The sequence below is a fragment of the Hipposideros armiger genome, unplaced genomic scaffold (genome assembly GCF_001890085.2).
Source record: "Hipposideros armiger isolate ML-2016 unplaced genomic scaffold, ASM189008v1 scaffold_13, whole genome shotgun sequence".
Classification (NCBI taxonomy): Eukaryota; Metazoa; Chordata; class Mammalia; order Chiroptera; family Hipposideridae; genus Hipposideros; species Hipposideros armiger.
The window spans coordinates 4,076,078-4,093,054 of NW_017731363.1; the positions used below are offsets into that span (position 1 = coordinate 4,076,078).

Sequence of the window (16,977 nt, forward strand, 5' to 3'; positions counted from 1 at the left end):
GGACATATCACATTTCACGTTTCCATACATTAGTTGATGGGCATTTTGTTTGTTTCCACTTTTTGGATATTATAAATAATGCTGCTATGAACATTCATGTACAAGTTTTTGTGTGGATGTGTGTTGTCAGTTTTCTTGGGTATATACCTAGGAGTGGAATTGCTGGGTTGTATGGCAACTCTATGTATAATATTTTGAGAAATTGTAAAACTGTTTTCCAAAGCAGCCATACCATTTTACATGTAAAATGTAGGAGGGTTCCAATTTCTTCCTATTCTCACCAAAACTTATTATCTTTTTGATTGTAGCTATGATAATAGGTATGAAATGGCATCTCATGGTTTTGATTCACATTTCCTTAATAGCTTATGATATTGGGCATCTTTTCATGTGCTTATCGATCATTTGTATATCTTCTTTGGAGAAATGTCTATTCAGATCATTTTCCAATTTTTAAATTGGGTAATCTTTTTAATCTTGAGTTGTAAGAGTTCTTTATGTATTCTTGAATTAAGTCTCATATGTATGCAAATACTTGTATGATTTGCAAATACTTTCTCCCATTCTGTGGATTGTCTTTTCACTTTCTTGATGGTATCATTTGCAGAACAAGTTTTACATTTTGATGAAGTCCAGTTTAGCTATTTTTCCCTTTTGTTGCTTGTGCTTTCGATATTATATTAAGGAGGCTTCACTTATCCCAAAGTCAGGAAGATTTATTCCTATGTTTTTTTCTAAGAGTTTTACAGGTTTAGCTCTTATATTTAGGTTAATTTTTGTGTATGGTATAAGGAAGGGATCCAACTTCATTCTTTTGCATGTGGATATCCAATTGTTCCAGTACCATTTGTTGAAAAGAGTATTCTTTTCCCCATTTAATTGTCCTGGCACCCTTGTGGAAAATGAATGGTTTATTTCTGAACTCTCAATTCTGTTCAACTCTGTTCTGTTCAGTTCATCTGTATGTCTATCCTTATGCCAGTATCACAGTGTCTCCATTACTGTTAGCTTTCTAGTAAGTTTTGAAATCAGAAAGTGTGAGTCCTCCAACTTTGCTGTTCTTTTTCAAGATTGTTTTGACTATTCTGTGTCCCTTGCATTTCCATAGGCATTTTCGGATACGCTTGTCAATTTCTGCAAAAAAAGCAGCTGGGATCTTGATAGACTGCATTGAGTTTGTAGATCAGTTTGGGGAGCAATATCATCTGAACCATTTTAAGTCTTCTGATCCATGAAAATGGGATATCTTTCTGGCATAATCTTAAGCACTGTTTCCACGCTTTAAGCTTCCTAAGGGCACTGTCTATTCTGTTTACTGTTCTAATCCAAGGTCATGGCCTAGTGCGGTGCTAAATAATTAAATGAACAAATATAAAATAAAGGTTATATTTTTACTGATTTATAGTCCGAAATATCTTTTCAAAGATACTAAAATTATCTATATTATCAATTTATATATATTTGTGTTATGCATAGCTGATACAAGTAATTTTCCCTTTAAGAATGCTTGTTTTATTATTCTGTATGCTCTTCTGTTCAGTTTTTCTTCAGAAAACCCTGAAGAAGCAAGTAAGGCATGCACAGCATGAATCTCGGGAATGGTTAAAACAGGAGGTAAAGCCTCAGTTTTGCTTTAAAAGTAGAAAAGTGACGAAAACAGCAAGCAGCTTCAAACACAGGAAGTGGCTTATTGCTAGACTCAGGGAAGAGATGGGTGAATTACAGAATAGTATATTCACAGGACAGAGGTAACGTTTAAGAAGGCAGAGCATAGGGCAGTGAATATCAGTGGGGGTAGGAGGGTACAGTGATGGAGGGGGACCGGAGAAGACTGGCTACATGAGTCCCTATGGTGGTGTGGATGTGTGTAGTTTAAAAACACATATTCAACCTATAATGACCTACTTGAAAAATGAAAAACATAAAGGCTAAAGTCTTCTTCATACAAGCTCAAGAAACAGCATGTATACAATCTTCTCGGCTGGTGGCAGAACAAAGATGATTCTCAAGCAGGCAGGGGATGGGGCAGATTTTAATAAAAGAGAGCAGAGATGCTGAAATGGTGACATCTACTGTTTTTCCGAGGGCGTGTGCATGTGAGGGGAGGGTCATGTACGGACTGCAAATTGGATGCTGAGCCAATACCAGAACAGCAGCATGCTTTTGGACTTGACAACACATTGAAAGAAACTAGACAGAATTCAACAAGAATTTATTGGGCTCACATGTTTCATAAATGTCTGCTGAACTAATTTTATTAGCATCACTCCCACACATCTGAGTTGATTCAGCTCCCTATACACGTATACTCCCACCCCCAGACCCCCAACACATCTTTAAACAGAGCCCCTTCTCTCTTTTTCAAATCACTCCCCTCCCACCCCAGCAGCCACCCTGTGACCCAGCCACATCTTGCCCCAGTACTTAGGTACAAGAAATTTCAGCTGTACAACATTGACTGCAAGTTTTGATAGCAACCTACCAACAGCATGTGAATGGATACCAAAAAGCCAATGCTGTATTCATGGAATAAATTTTCAGAACAAGGGAAACAAGAGTCTCATTGAACTGCCAGCCTGGCAGAGCACATCTGGCATATTTTGTCACTGACAAGCACCATGTTTTAAAAGGGACAGTCACAGGGGGTGCTCGGTTAGCTCAGGCGGTTAGAGCATGGTGCTGATAACACCAAACTTGCCGGTTTGATCCCCGCATGGGCCACTGTGAGCTGGGCCCTCCCTAAAAGAGTCATCTATGCCATTGCAACATGAAAGCAATGTGTAACCCATGACCATGGCTGTTCCCCAATAAAATTAGGAGAAAAAAAAAGGAACATTCACTACCTGGAACCTACCCAGAGGGTGATCAGGACTACAGAAAGGCTAAAAGCTACGTCTCATGGGAACAGGGGAAGAAGACGGGTATTTAGAGAAGGCTTAAGGGAGAGCTAGCTGGCATCTTCAAAGAGCTGAAAGGTTGTCCTCTGAAAGGGGGATTTGGTTTTTTTGGCTACTAAACTCAAGTCAAACTTCAGCTCACATAAGAACTTCCTAACACTTAGAACTTTCCAAATAGAACAGACAGGCTCAGTCTCTGGTTATTTGGGCAGAAGGGCCCTGAAGGCCATCCCACACAGGAGGTACAGTATACAATGTAGTGGTGGGCATGGACCCTACTGTCTATAAGACACACCTGGATTCAAATCTCCGCTCTGCCACTTCCTAGCTATGTGATCTTGGGCAAATCACTCAGGTTCTCTGGGCCTCAGTTTCCCTTTCTATTAAAAGGGGGTTTCAAAACAGATTGGAGAGCATGGGTCCCCTTGGGCCCTTCACTTCATCCCCGCCCCAGTGGAAATGCTGTTCCCTCTGTCTGTCTGGTAATAGCCTGTAATTTCCCCTGCTCTGACAGTGCGATTCTAGTAGGGCTGACCCATCGCCGCCTGCCTCTTGGCCCTGGCTCTAGCTGCAGGGAAAGACATGTGACCCAGGCCTGGCCAATATGGGCACAGTTCAGGGATGAACATGTGACCCAGGCTGGACCAACAGAGAACCATTCTCAGTCAGGACTTTCACTGGGGCCCCTATAGAAGAAGCTTTCTTTCTGCACAGGCCACCATTCTAGAAGAATATAAACGCACTACAAGTCAAACGGGGCCAGGCAATGAAGAGAGACATACTTGATCATTTGAGCTCCAGAATTCAGCCATGCCTGAATCCAGAACAATTCCTTGGACTTTTCCATTATTTGAGCAATCAATTCTCTTTTGTATTTAAAGGCCATTTGAGGTGAGTTTCTGTCACAACTGAAAGGATCCTGACAAATACAACTATGAATGCTTATACAGCCCCCGTGAACTAGATACCACAAAAATATTTATTTGCTGCTATCAAAGTCATCCACGATTGAGGCAATATTAAGGTAAAATACATATCCTTGAATGTAGCACCAAACTACTTAATTTATTTTGCAATTTCTAGCTGGAGGGCACAGAGATGAATGCTGTCAGCTTCCCACCAAAAAATGGCACAAAGAGTATAAATAAATTCCTGAGTTATAACACTGCTGAACTTTAAAAAAAAAAGAAAGAAAAAAGTATAAATTCCGTCTTCCGCTACTTTTGCCCACAAAAAAGTTGGAATAGCTCCTTACTGATCTCCTTGCCTCTAGTACTGGTTCCTTCAATGCATTCTCCACAAAGGGAGGTAACAGAAAGATCTAGAATATTGAGACTTCACTGCCTGGCTCAGAATTCTCCAATCCTACAAGATAGAAGCTAAGTCCCTTAGATTGTCGGTTCTTCCTCTCATATCCAGCCTAATCAGCTGACACTCCCTCCTTAGCCCCCCAGAAAACCCGAATTAATGTTTCCTGCACACTCTCTGCTCTCACACTTCCGGGCCTGTGCACATGCACTTCCACCTGTAATGCGCATCCTGCAACTGCGTCTCCTTCACATGCTCCCTCCTGTGTGAAGCCTACCCCTGAGCTCCCTTTCTTATGTTCCATGAGACAGAGGTCAGAGGCCTCCAGCTAACCCCTCCCTCTGTCTTTTCTTTTTTCCTTTGGATTAAGAATCGCTAAGTGGGGGTGACCAGTTAGCTCAGTTGGTTAGAGCATGGTGCTGGTAACACCAAGGTTGCTGGTTCAATCCCCGCATGGGCCACCGTGAGCTGTCCCCTCCTTAAAAGAGTCAACTATGCCATTGTAGATGAAAGCAATGTGTAACCAATGACCATGGCTGTCCCCCCAACAAAATTTTAAAAAATAAAATAAAAAAGAGTCACTAAGGGCATTTACTGCCTTGCTCATTTCCAAGGAAGGTAAGTATAATTTTATTCAAATAAAATGCCCAGAAGAGACTAGGGTAAAGGTTGAAAATACATGATTACTCACCAGCCCCCCACCGCCTCCATGTTGGTAGAGCAAAACATAGAAGGTGAAAAATTCTATTATAAAAACTCTAAAAACTGGTTCAATTCACTTGTTGTACTGCGATTTTGTTCTAGCAACTACCACTTAAAACATTAAAGGGGGGCTGGCCAAGTGGCTCAGTTGGTTAAGAGTTGGCTTGGAAGCATGAGCTCTGAGCAGCAGTTCCGCTGGTTCGGATCCCACATGGGCCAGTGACACTGCGCCCTCTACAGCTAAGCTGGTGAACAACAGCTCGGCCTGGAGTTGGGCTGCCATGAGTGGCTGGTGACGGCATAGGCTGCAGTGGGGCTGCAGTGGGCTGCCGTGAGCTACCGTGAATGGCTGGCAGCCAGAGTGAGCAGCCATGAGCTGCCGTGAATGGCCGTCCAATGGCCAGCGACTGACTGCCTCACCCAGGAAGAGCGCAATGATCATAACACCAACATGGGCCAGTGAAGCGACGTCCTCCACAACTAGACTGAAGAACAAAAGGACACCAACTTGTCTGTTCCCCTTCCCCGATTCCCCAACGCTGTTCCCTCCCCCAATTCCCCAATAAAATCTTAAAAAAAAAAAACCAAAGGGATGGGAAAAGGCAATGCCTTGGACTTGAGGGTTTTTTTAAGAGAAATTACAATAGTATTTGTTTTAAGATGACTACATCTGTAATTGAGAATACTGATTGCTTAACACTTTCTTTTTCCATTAGCTTAAAGGATAGATTTTGTATAATTTGATAGGTTAATCCCGTGGTTCTCAACCTGTGCGTCGTGACCCCTTTGGGGGTCGAACTACCCTTTCACAGGGGTTGCCTAAGACCATCAGAAAACAAAAAGGTATTTACATTACGATTCATAACAGTAGCAAAATTACAGTTATAGAGTAGCAACGAAAATAATTTTATGGTTGGGGGTCACCACAACATGAGAAACTGTATTAAGGGGTCGCAGCATTAGGAAGGTTGAGAACCACTGGGTTAATCTCAGGTATTCAGAGAATAATGTTGAAAACTTAAGCTGTAATACATAGTGGCCTCACGTGTTACCTAAGGAGATCATGGGTGCACAGTTCTCACTTTCAAATGATGTCTTTTCCTAAATTGCTGCTTATTAGAGCTTCCCCCATGGGTTTACAAATAATGCACAAGCTGCGAGCTGTCCTGGGCCTAGGCCTTTGCACCATCTCATATGACTAGTGGTGGCTTATAGGGAAATAAACTGGGTCAGGAGCCAAGCATTGCAGGCATCTACTCCAGTCCAGCTTGGTTTCAGATCCCAGTGATTAAGTTAAAACTTTCGAAACTCACAGAAACTGTTCTGGGCCCCTTAGCTACAATCCAACATGCAAATGGCTTTACAACTCTCTTAAGAGATTTTAATTCTTTTATTTATTTATTTTTTTAGTTTCAGATGTACAAAAGAATGTACTAGACATTTACACCCCTCACAAAGTGATAACTCCCCTCCCCCATTCTACTACCCCTCTGACATTATATATAGCTGTTACAATTCCATTGACTCTATTCCCTATGCTGTACTCCATATCCTGTGACTACATACTGGGTTGTTGGAAAAGTCATGATGTATTTTTTCTGTTTTTCATTGCAAAAATGCGTCATGACTTTTCCAACAACCCAATATATATTAAATTATAGTTGACATTCAGTATTATTCAGCTGCAGCTTCAGGTGCTGAGATTTTAATTCTTTGGCTCTCGCCAATTCCTATAATAAGGCGGGAATGACTAAGATGTCAGTCCTTAGCCTGGTGTTGTGGAAACTTACAGAAAACATTCAAACGCAGTGGCGCTGTCAGTATCCTCCTGGCCGACACCTGAAGTTTGAGGTATCAAGGGATTAGTGGGTGCTGCACTAGTAACCTTTCACCCAAACAGGAGAATTGTGGGTATCACTATTTGATAGTTTTAATTATAAGACTGACTTTTATTCCTTCCGAGCATGGAGGCTCGGAATGTCATTCTGCATCTGGGCTCTCCAGGGGATCTGCTAGGAGTCCACAGATGGGCCTTGGCGGGGCAGGGACCAACAGGGAGTTCCAGGAGACTACTAGAACCTGTGTGCCAGCATTTTTCTCAGGAAAGGACCTATTCAGCCTTTAACAAATTCTCAAATGGGTCTGTAACCCATTTGATTAAGAACTACTTCTCTAAATGTATTTTGTGAACATTAATTATATTGTCCCTACCCATTGTGAGGCAGATGTGATAGAGTGAAATAAATATCACATCTGCCTCACAATATTTAAAGAAATAACCAATTAGAGTTTCAGTATTTTAACACACAAAGTAAGGAGAATGCAACTTTATTTGGTAGTCACAGCAATGTGGAGTATCTAAAGTATTTACCTCCACCCCTCTGGCCTGTTTCCTACATGACAGAGTGCTTATCATGGGGCTGTCAGCGCCCCAGAAGGATGACCTTGAAAAAGGTACCCTCAACTCTCTCTCTCATCTGGAATCCTTTAACTGTAAAAGGAGACTGAGGGATCTGACTAGATGATCCTTTGGATCCCTGTACAACTTGAAACAATTCTAAATCTCTCCCCTGTAATGTGTTATTACAATTCTCTATTTGTAAATGGAGGACTCAAGGACTTTTTTTCGTTATTATCATTATTCAAATGCTTCTACCTGGCACTAAAATATTTAAAGGCTATCCTGAAAAGGGCACAGCAAAAGCTCTCCTGCCTGTACCCAAAAGGAGTTGAAGTTAGGAGGTGACAGAAGGTAGGGCACTGGATTATACCAGAAAGGACAAAATGTTATCCATTAAGCGCTTTCTCTAATCGACCCAGGGACCAGGCAACCATCTGTCAGCCCTGAAAAGGGCTCAGGAATCCTAAGGGATCTGAGGACCACACTCTGAGAAATGCAAAGCTACTCCAAGGCTGGAATGTATTTTTCCTGTTCATGCTTAAAAAATTCTTACAACAAATAATGCGTCCATAAGCAAAACAGAGCATTATTGGGGGGTGTTTTTAAAGTTCTACCTACATAGCAGCATACTATACTTTTTCTTCTATAACTTGCTTTTTTTCACTCAACTTTAAATTTCTGAGGGTTATCCAATTTGATACATGTAAGTCTAGGTCATTCATATTCCAATTTATGCCCAGATCTCTGTCCATTTCCAAACTGATAAACATTTACATTTTTTTTCTAATTTTTCTCTTTTACAAGCAATGCTTCAACAAATGTCCTCATACATGTCTCCTTGGGCAATGGGCAAGAACACATCATTAGTACGTGTATATATATTAACACACACACATATACACCTACATCTATATTTATATCTATAGCTCTATCTAGACATGAACCTCCTGGGTCATAGGGCCTGCATAGCTTCAGTTTCATCAATATCTCCAAACTGTTTTTCAAGATGACTGTACCAATCAACAGTCTATAGCATAGATTCTATGGTACTGACAACTAGCTAATCACTAATTGAATTTTCTCTTCTTCCTAGGCATTCAGCTATGTTCCACTTCCCCTTCTTCCTGACAGTTAGATGTAACCATGTATTTGATCTTCAGCCAAAGGAACGTGAATGGAAGTGAAGTACACCACTTCCATGTCTTGACCATAAAACTCTCCCATGAACAATCTTCCATACTCTTTCCTGACCCACCAGCTGGATGTCAATATTCATGGTGACCTCAGGAGCTACAATGTTGAAGATGGCAAAGCCACTTGTAGTTCCCGTCTCTGGATGTCACCCCTACTAACCTGGACCCACAGGCTGTTATATGACTGAGAAATTAACTTCTGTGTTTAGTCAATGAAATTTTGGGCTTTGCTGGCTACAGCAGTGAGCCTATCTTAACTAATACATTTTTCCATGAGTGGTATATGAGAGCTATCCCTGCTCTACAACCTTGCCAACACTCAATGAATTGGGCTTTCAAAGTGTTGCCAACGTGTCAGTCTGAATTTATTGTTTTGATGGGCTTTACTTTTTCTGGCTACTAGTGAAGTGAACCATTATTTCACATGCTTATTAGTTTCCTCTTTTGTGAATAGCTTGTTTATATTGTAGAATACAATCATAGACATATATAAAATTACTATAAATGAAGGAAATCAATTTAATTAAAGGAAAACTGTGAAGTAGAACATTTAGACTTAAAATATTTTTTGGTTATTCTGGCACTTTTCTTTGCTATTAAGAAAAGTAATGAAAAGAGAATATTTACAAACCCAAAAGCTAAATAATGATGTTACCTGCTATGTAAACAACCGGAAACAAACTCTCAAGTAAGGCTGAAACTTGAATCCAATCAACTATGCAAGTGGCTGGTTCCCTAAAGACTTTCTTAGGATTCAGCTTCTGTAGTATTTATTGCTGCATAACAAATCACACCAAAACTTACTCTTAAAATTGAGAACTCTAGTTCCAGTTGTTCTGGGTTTTCTATGGGACTTATATCTGCAAATAACGATCATCTCTAGAACTCTCATTTCTTTTTCATGTCTGTCACATGGGTCACAATTACAATGCCTAAAAGGAGTGATAGGGGGGATCCTTGATGTTCCTGACTTTAAAGATATTGTCGTCCTCTGTCCCCCTTTCACTAGAAGAAGAATTTGAATTAGAGGCCTTGCCCATAAGAGAGTATCAGAGATAACTTCTTTTGACCTACCTATAGGGCAGGGCACACTTCTATTTACTAAACATCTGCTCCTATAGTCTTGCAATGACCTTTTGAAGCTCCCAAAGCACCTTACCTCATACTTAGCTCAGGATGTCTTATATACCTCAATTCCCCTTTCTATCTCTGAACCTCTCATGTATACAGGGTCTCTGACTCTGATGTATGTGGAGTTCCCATACACATGAGATTAATTTGATTTTCTCTTGTCAATCTGCCTCCTGATGATCTGATTATTTGGTCAGCCAAAGAGAACCAGAGGAGGGAAAGGGGAATTTCCCCCGCTTTCTCACAAGTGAGCCTGCTCAAACATTATTCAGGTGTCACTCATCTGGTCGAAACCCTCTCACGGCTTCTCTTCCCACTCAGAATAAATGTGAAATTCCTTCCCCCTCAAAAATAAATGAATAAATAAACCTCTAAATATTCCATGGCCCTAGTCTGTAAACCCATCTTGCACTGGGATTTTTTTGACTCATTCAATTGCTCTAATGGTCTAATTAGGATTTTGGGGTTTTTTTGAGTTAACATTGGTAACATTTTTCTAGGCAATCGCACATTTATATTCTCGAATTTATGTAAAAAATTATTCAGAGTATTTTCCCATTTTCTCCTAATATTGTTTATTTGTGCCTCCTCTTCCATTGCCCTACCAGAAGGTTAGCTTTTAATTAGCCTTTTCTAAAAAACGGCTTTTGATATTGTCAATCTTTATTATTTATTTTATATTACATTATTTATTACTCCTATCTTATTATTTCCTTTCTTCTATTTTCTTGGGTGCACTCTGTTGTCCTCTTTGCAATCTTGAGTTCATTAATTTTTAAATATTTCTTCTTTTCTACTATATTACATTTCAGGATATAAATTTCTCTTCAAATCCCACTTTAGCTATATCCCATAAATTTGTGTTTGGAATGCTTTTCCTGTTATTCAGTTCTAAATATTTCATAATTTCCATTATAATTTCTTTTTAGATCCATGACACATGTATATATCCATGACATGTATATCCATGATCTATTTAGATATATTTAGAAGTGAGCTTAGTAAGATTCCAAACATACTTGGGAGAGCTTTAGCAGTCATTTGTTATTGCTCTCTAATTTTCTTGCATTTTGGCAAAAAAAAATGTGGCGTGCATAAAGTTGATTTTTCAGGGTTTTTTTGTGATACTTGCTTTATACCCTAATTTGTCATCAATTTTTGAAAAATAAACTTTGCAAGGTTGAAAAATAACTATTTTCTATTGGTGAGGCGCAGAGTTCTATGTATGTATACTTCATCAAGTTGGTTTCTGATGGTGCTCAAATTTTCTATGTTCCAATTATTTCTGTGCTTGATCTATTAGTATCTGAGAGAGGGGAGTTTTAAAGCTTCCACTATAATTATGGATTTAACTTCTACAATTAGGTCAAGTTTTTCTTTATACATTTTGAAGCTATATTGTTAGTATTCTGTGGGCTTAAAATTGCTTTCTTTTCTTGGTGAATTATCCTTTTATCACTTAGTAATAACGTTCTTTATCTCGAATTATTTATATATATATACATATATATATATATATACTGTATTTTAAATATCAAAATCTACTGTACTATTTGACATTAGTATGATTACAACAATTTTTTTGTTGTTAGAATTTGCTTAGTATATCTTGTCCCACTAAATTACTTTGAACCTTTCAGTGTCCTCTGTTTTAGGTTTTGTTTCGTCTAAACCACATGTATCTTTCAAGTTTTTAATAAAATAATTCCTATTATCTGGCTAATTTAAGAATTTACATTTATTGTGATTACTAATATAGTTGGACTTATTTGCATCTTCTTGTTTTGTCCTTTATGTTTACTATGTTTTATTTTATTTTTTTTACTTCCTTCTTTCCCCAAGCACTCTTTTCCTTCCTTTTCTTGGAGTGGTCAAATTTTCTTTGTTCCTCCATTGTTTCCAAAGTTATGTATTCCATTTATATTACATTAATGGCAATGCTTAAACATAACTCCTGACTTAAAATATGTACTACCTCTAGCCTCCTTCTTAACATGATAAAGGTCTTAGAATGCCTTAACTTCAGTCTCCTCCCATTCTTCTGCCATGTTATTACTTTCCACTATTTAATTATTTTTTTAACCTTCCCCCAAATTAGTCTTTATAATTATTACTGTTTGTTGCATTACTCCATGTCTTAGTTATCCCACTCTTCTCATTTTAAATTCCATTGGCACTAAATAGCAATATTTAGTTGTTGTCCTGGTCTTTTACCTGCCTTTAATATCAAACAATCTGCAGTTACAGTGAACACTGCCTTGATCATTATTTTTCTTTCTGGTCCATATTCTCTTCGCACCACTTTGTACTTAACACTTTCATGAGTGATCCTTCCAACAGAGCTTATACTGAAGAAATGTACAAAGTTAGTATTTCTTATGTGGGCCAAAATAAATCTAGGAATTTCTTTTTTTTTAAGTCAACAAATATTTGGAGTATTCCAAATACTTGTATTCCTATATGACATATTTATATTCTCTCTGTGTATAAAATCAAACTTGAAAAAGGACACTTTTATAAATATAGCTCTTTCCTTCTTTGCCTTGAAGATTCAAATAGCATTTAGCAGAAAGTATACCTGGCAATTTAGTAATGGAAAAAATTATTCTCTTCCCCAGATACAGGAAAAGGAATGAATTGACATACTAGCTGATATGAAGAAACTATTGACTCTAACAGAAGACTGATTATGAGTTTGACATATTTAACACTGAAGGATTTCTAACAGGTGAAATCAATGTAAGTTGATCTTGATTTAAAAAGCAAGTCAGGGGGTGACCAGTTAGCTCAGTTGGTTAGAGCATGGTGCTGATAATACCAAGGTTGCTGGTGTGATCCCCACATAGGACACTGTGAGCTGCGCCCTCCCTAAAAGAGTCAACTATGCCATTGTAGCATGAAAGCAATGTGTAACCAATGACCATGGCTGTTCCCCAATAAAAACAACAAAAATAAATAAATAAAATAATTTTAAAAAGCAGAGTTTAGAACTTGTACCAGCTGACATTGAACAATGCCTCAAAAATACCTGCACATATCTACAGTAGATGGGGAGATACAGCATAAACTTTAGAAACCATTATTCTAGCTCATTCATTTTTTGTGTGTGGTAAACTGCATAACCTAAAATTGCCCTAAATGGGTTAGGGGTCTACACTGTGAAGATTAGTTGTTGGGGCGGGGTGGGGGAAGGTGGGAAGGGGTAGGATCTCCCAGCAGAACCGTACTTGAGAGTATTCTGGTTAGCCAGACAGTGCAGCCAGGGAAAAGAAGGCAAACATGAAGGCTTCTCACCAACTACCCCCTAAATAAATACAACTAAAGACTCAGACAACTTTTTAATCATTAAAATGTTAGAGAGGAAAGTCCAACGCTGCAGATTTGCTTTAATGAGAAGACAGTTCTTTTGCTCCTGGGGGACGGCAAGCCGGGATCAATAGCTAGGTCATCAGGATGGCTCAGAGCCTGCAGGAAGTATTCTATCACCAAGGACTTAAGGGTACCTTTCATTTGCCTGGAGCACCACTTGGTGCAAAAAGAACAAAACTAATGAAGTCTCTATGCTTAAGGATCTCACCACATCAATGGAACAGGTAATCATGTTCAAAGACCAAAAAGCAATTAGTAGCTGGATATGGGCCTTCTGGAAAGGGAGCATCATGGGTCAGGGTGGTGAGACAAAGACATGTGGCCTGGGTATGTGTGGCCTATATCAGAGTCATAACACCACCAAGCACTTACTATTTACTGATTGCCTACTGGGTGCCAGGCAACACATAGGGCACTAGGTTTTTCTTCACAATACCTCAATGGAGGCAGGTGTTATTATCCCATTTTACGGATGAGGGCATGGACTCAGAGGTTGAGTACATGACGTTTAAGGCAGAGCTAGGGATTTAAACCCAGGAACCAAGCTTCGTCAGTCTTACAGCCCCTTCTATCTCAGTAATGAAAGCAAAGACCTTTCAACTTGAATTTTAAAACACATTGTAGATGTAATCATAATATATTTCAAAGAGGAAGGCAAAAAATAACTTCCATTCGCCTGTCTACTCTTTCAGTTTTCAACTTGAACATCATCTCTTCCAGGACTCCTCCCCTGCTCCCCAACCTGGGCTAACCCCCCAAAATAGAACCACAATCCTTCCCATGCAATTTCAAAAGCCAATAAGCTCTGAAAATTGAAAGTGTTTTCATAAGTTTGCAGAAGGCTCATTTGGTGGCAAAAGATGACCTGAACTGATGTGAAACTATTTTCAGTCTTTACTTTTCCTTCTCAGTGTGAATCTTCATATTCTGATGTGGAAATAATAATGTGTTTGATGAAGGGGTGCTGTCAAGACTCCACTGCAGTTATTATAGAATATATATGTATATTACCTTATAGAATATATAACATATGTATATTACCTTTCTAAAATCCAAACATTTCTGACTTGCAAACCACATCTGACCCCCAGGATTTCAGACAAGGGACTCTGGACGTATATACCCTATGCATAAATCTCACTTCATTACAAGCATTTATTCTTCTGTGTAAGCCCAGCACCTGACAGAGTGCCTTGCATATAATAGGTACACAAAAAGTATTTCCAGAATGAGGATACAAGGCTGAGAATTTGGTTAAGAAGGGAAAGTGGTCAGTGCCCTGGAAGTGACCATGGCTCCCAACTTGCAGGCCAGGCCTCTAACCATCAAATGCCACTTTCTTCTCTGGCAGGAGGTCCTATAAATAGTTGCTGTTGATTAAGGGCAAGCAACATAGCTGCTGTCCTCACTAGGAATAAAAATAGTCCAATTGTCTATATGATGGGCCCACATATAACATTAGCCCAGTAATACAAAAGAGCAGGCATATTCATACCTCAGACCACATGGGCAGCTTTACAGGTCTCCTTGAACTTGGGAGCATAAGACCTGTGTTTGGGTCTGACCCTACTACATGCAGTAACCTTTTCGGCCCCCAGTTTTCTCATCTGTAAAATAGCAACCAGAGTAAGCCCTAAGGCCCTCACAGGTGGGTCTCTAACAAGGTGACCCATAGGCGGGGCAGCAGCACTCACCCCACTCTCCAGAGTGAGCTGCAAACCTCAGGAGCTTCTTCACTCCTGTCTACTGTCCTCCAAGTCCAGAGTTCAATACTTGGGTCATTAGGATGGCTCAGAGGCCCACCATCCTCACTCAGCGGGCTCTGTCCAACCTCCACCCACCTCCTCTCTCATCCATAAGATGCAGTCAATGCAAAAAACCTCGTTTTGTACCCATACCCAGGGCACCCAAGGGGTTCTTTCTGTGTTTGATCCCAAACAGTGGGCAAAAAATTCTGTGAAGAGTAGCCACACAGCCCTTCGGTCCCCTGACTCTTAGAGGACCTGGTGGGAATGGGGGTGGGGGTAATCACAGGCCAACGAGGACTGAATTTAAAGAGGAAACCTCTTCACTGCAAACTCTCAGGACACGAGAGGGGGCTGGGTAGGAGAACGAGTGCCAGGAGAGGGCAGCTCGGGATGGTCCCTCCTTACCTGGTAGCACAGGATGGTTTGCTGCACCAGCCGCGCGTAACCGTCCAAGCGGACCCCGGAATTGCTCCTGCTCCTCATCTCCGCGATGCTCCCGGGGCCCGCGCGGTGCCTGACCTGCTGAGCGGAGGTGGGACGCCCAGGCTATGGCAGCCAAGCGGGCCTGGTTCCCAAACACTCACAGCCTCGGGCAGTTCTGGGGAAGGAGCCCGTCGATCGTAGATCTGGACTTAACAAAAATGACAGAAACCAAGTATGATTGGAAAACAAGTCAAGCACAGTTTCGAACAGCTGGAAGGCGCGGGGGCGAAGACAGGGGCTGGAGATCTGGCGGCCCTGCAGGAGAAGCGGGGACCTGGGTTCCAGGGCGTGGAGCGACGACACCCGCGCCGAGCCTTTTTTGTCTTCAGGCAGTCGTGAGCAGGGCCCGGGTAGGGCAACCCACCCTACCCTCCCGCCTGGCGCAGCCCACTCGCAGCCCCGCCCCCGCCTCGGCCCCGCCCCCGCCGCGGAACGGAACCTTCTAAGCCGCGGCCTGAGGGGAAGGAAAACAGGGGTGGTCCGCAGAGCAGCAAAGAACCCGGTTTCGGGCGGGAACCAGTTTGCCTCCCTGAGACCCTTACCTCCCCGCCGGCAGCCCACCCCCAGCAAAGAACCCGGTTTCGGGCGGGAACCAGTTTGCCTCCCTGAGACCCTTACCTCCCTGCCGGCAGCCCACCCCAGCGGAGGCTGGAGAAACAGACCTTGTCGCCGCGGCCACCGCGACGCGCGGGAACTGGCCCCGGCCCCGGCCCCGCCTATGGGGCAGCCTCCGGCTCCGCCCCGGAGCGCGGCTGAACGAGCGGAGCCCGGCCTGACGAGCAAGGTAGGCGAAGGTTCCGCTAGGCGCCGGGAACGCCCCAAACACCCCTCGTCGATAGCGGCCCCGCCTCTCCTCGCCCTCTAGCCCCGCCCCCAAGTCTGGCCCCGCTACTGAGCGGAACCCTCAGAAAGGGGAGGGGTAAAGAACGGGCTCCGGCGGGGGACGAGGCAGGCGTGAGGAGGCTCCCGGGATGCGCCGCCAACCTCACCACACGCGGGAGTAATAGAGCCGCCTACCGCGGCCACCAGGGACCCCCTCCGCGGGCCGGGTTCGTAGCGCTGCCCCTGGCTGAATCTCCGCCTCCGAACCGAAGCTGAGTAGTGGGGTCCAGTCCGGAAGAGAAAGGGGGCGGCTGGGGCAGGGTCCCCAGCGCCCCTGATCCCACCCCTAGTCACCTGGAAGCCGCTCGCCTGGCCAGGCCTGCGGTTCTTCTCCTATAGGCCTACAACTTGAAACTTAGCATTAATTTCTCGTGGCCCATAATTACCTACAGTTCACAATCTTCAGCCCAGTATTCATTTTCCACCCAAATCTGGCCCCATATAATTCCACTGGACAGTTCCGCTAACGTAATCGTTTTGGCAAGCTCTTTGTTAGTCTCCAGGCGTTTACTGTGTGCCAGTAGGCCGTTCCTCCTCCTTCGCCATCTTTCTTTTAAGGGCCCCCTCAGCTCCTCCCTCCTGTTAACCCTCCCCATTTCTCCGAATTCCCATAACAATTTCTTTACTGAGAGCTTAGGTCTTGGAGTCGGTTCAAATTGAGTTTAAATTCCAGATTTGGTATTTACAGGTGGTGTGAGCTTAGGCATGATGTTTCTCACATGCACTGTTCTCATCTGTAAAATGGGGATAATAATAGCACCTACCTCCTAGGGTGGCTATGAAGATTAAGAGGATTAATATAAAGCACTTAGCACCATGCCTGGCTCATGGAAAAGTACAGTATTTCATAAATCATAGGTGTT

General features: G+C 42.0%; 1 protein-coding gene and 1 non-coding gene across 9 annotated transcripts in view; one reads left to right on the forward strand and one right to left on the reverse strand.

Annotated features, from left to right (window-relative positions):
* PHKA2 (phosphorylase kinase regulatory subunit alpha 2) overlaps nucleotides 1–16,659 on the reverse strand; it is a 73,879-nt gene extending 57,220 nt beyond the window's left edge. For 3 of the 8 annotated variants that reach the window (XM_019666789.1, XM_019666780.1, XM_019666735.1), the window contains exons 1-2: nucleotides 15,851–16,025; nucleotides 15,155–15,380 (exon numbers count right to left, since the gene is read on the reverse strand). In XM_019666789.1, coding sequence (XP_019522334.1) covers nucleotides 15,155–15,232 — 78 coding nt within the window. In that variant the 5' untranslated portion in view covers nucleotides 15,233–15,380; nucleotides 15,851–16,025. Of the gene's footprint in view, nucleotides 1–15,154; nucleotides 15,577–15,850; nucleotides 16,026–16,500 lie in introns of those variants that run through there. The other 5 variants (XM_019666770.1, XM_019666764.1, XM_019666756.1 and 2 more) reach the window with 5 other exon arrangements.
* Nucleotides 4,593–4,666, forward strand: TRNAT-GGU (transfer RNA threonine (anticodon GGU)). Its single transcript has one exon. It is a non-coding gene; the product is annotated as a tRNA-Thr (tRNA).
* Nucleotides 16,660–16,977: the final 318 nt, after the last annotated feature.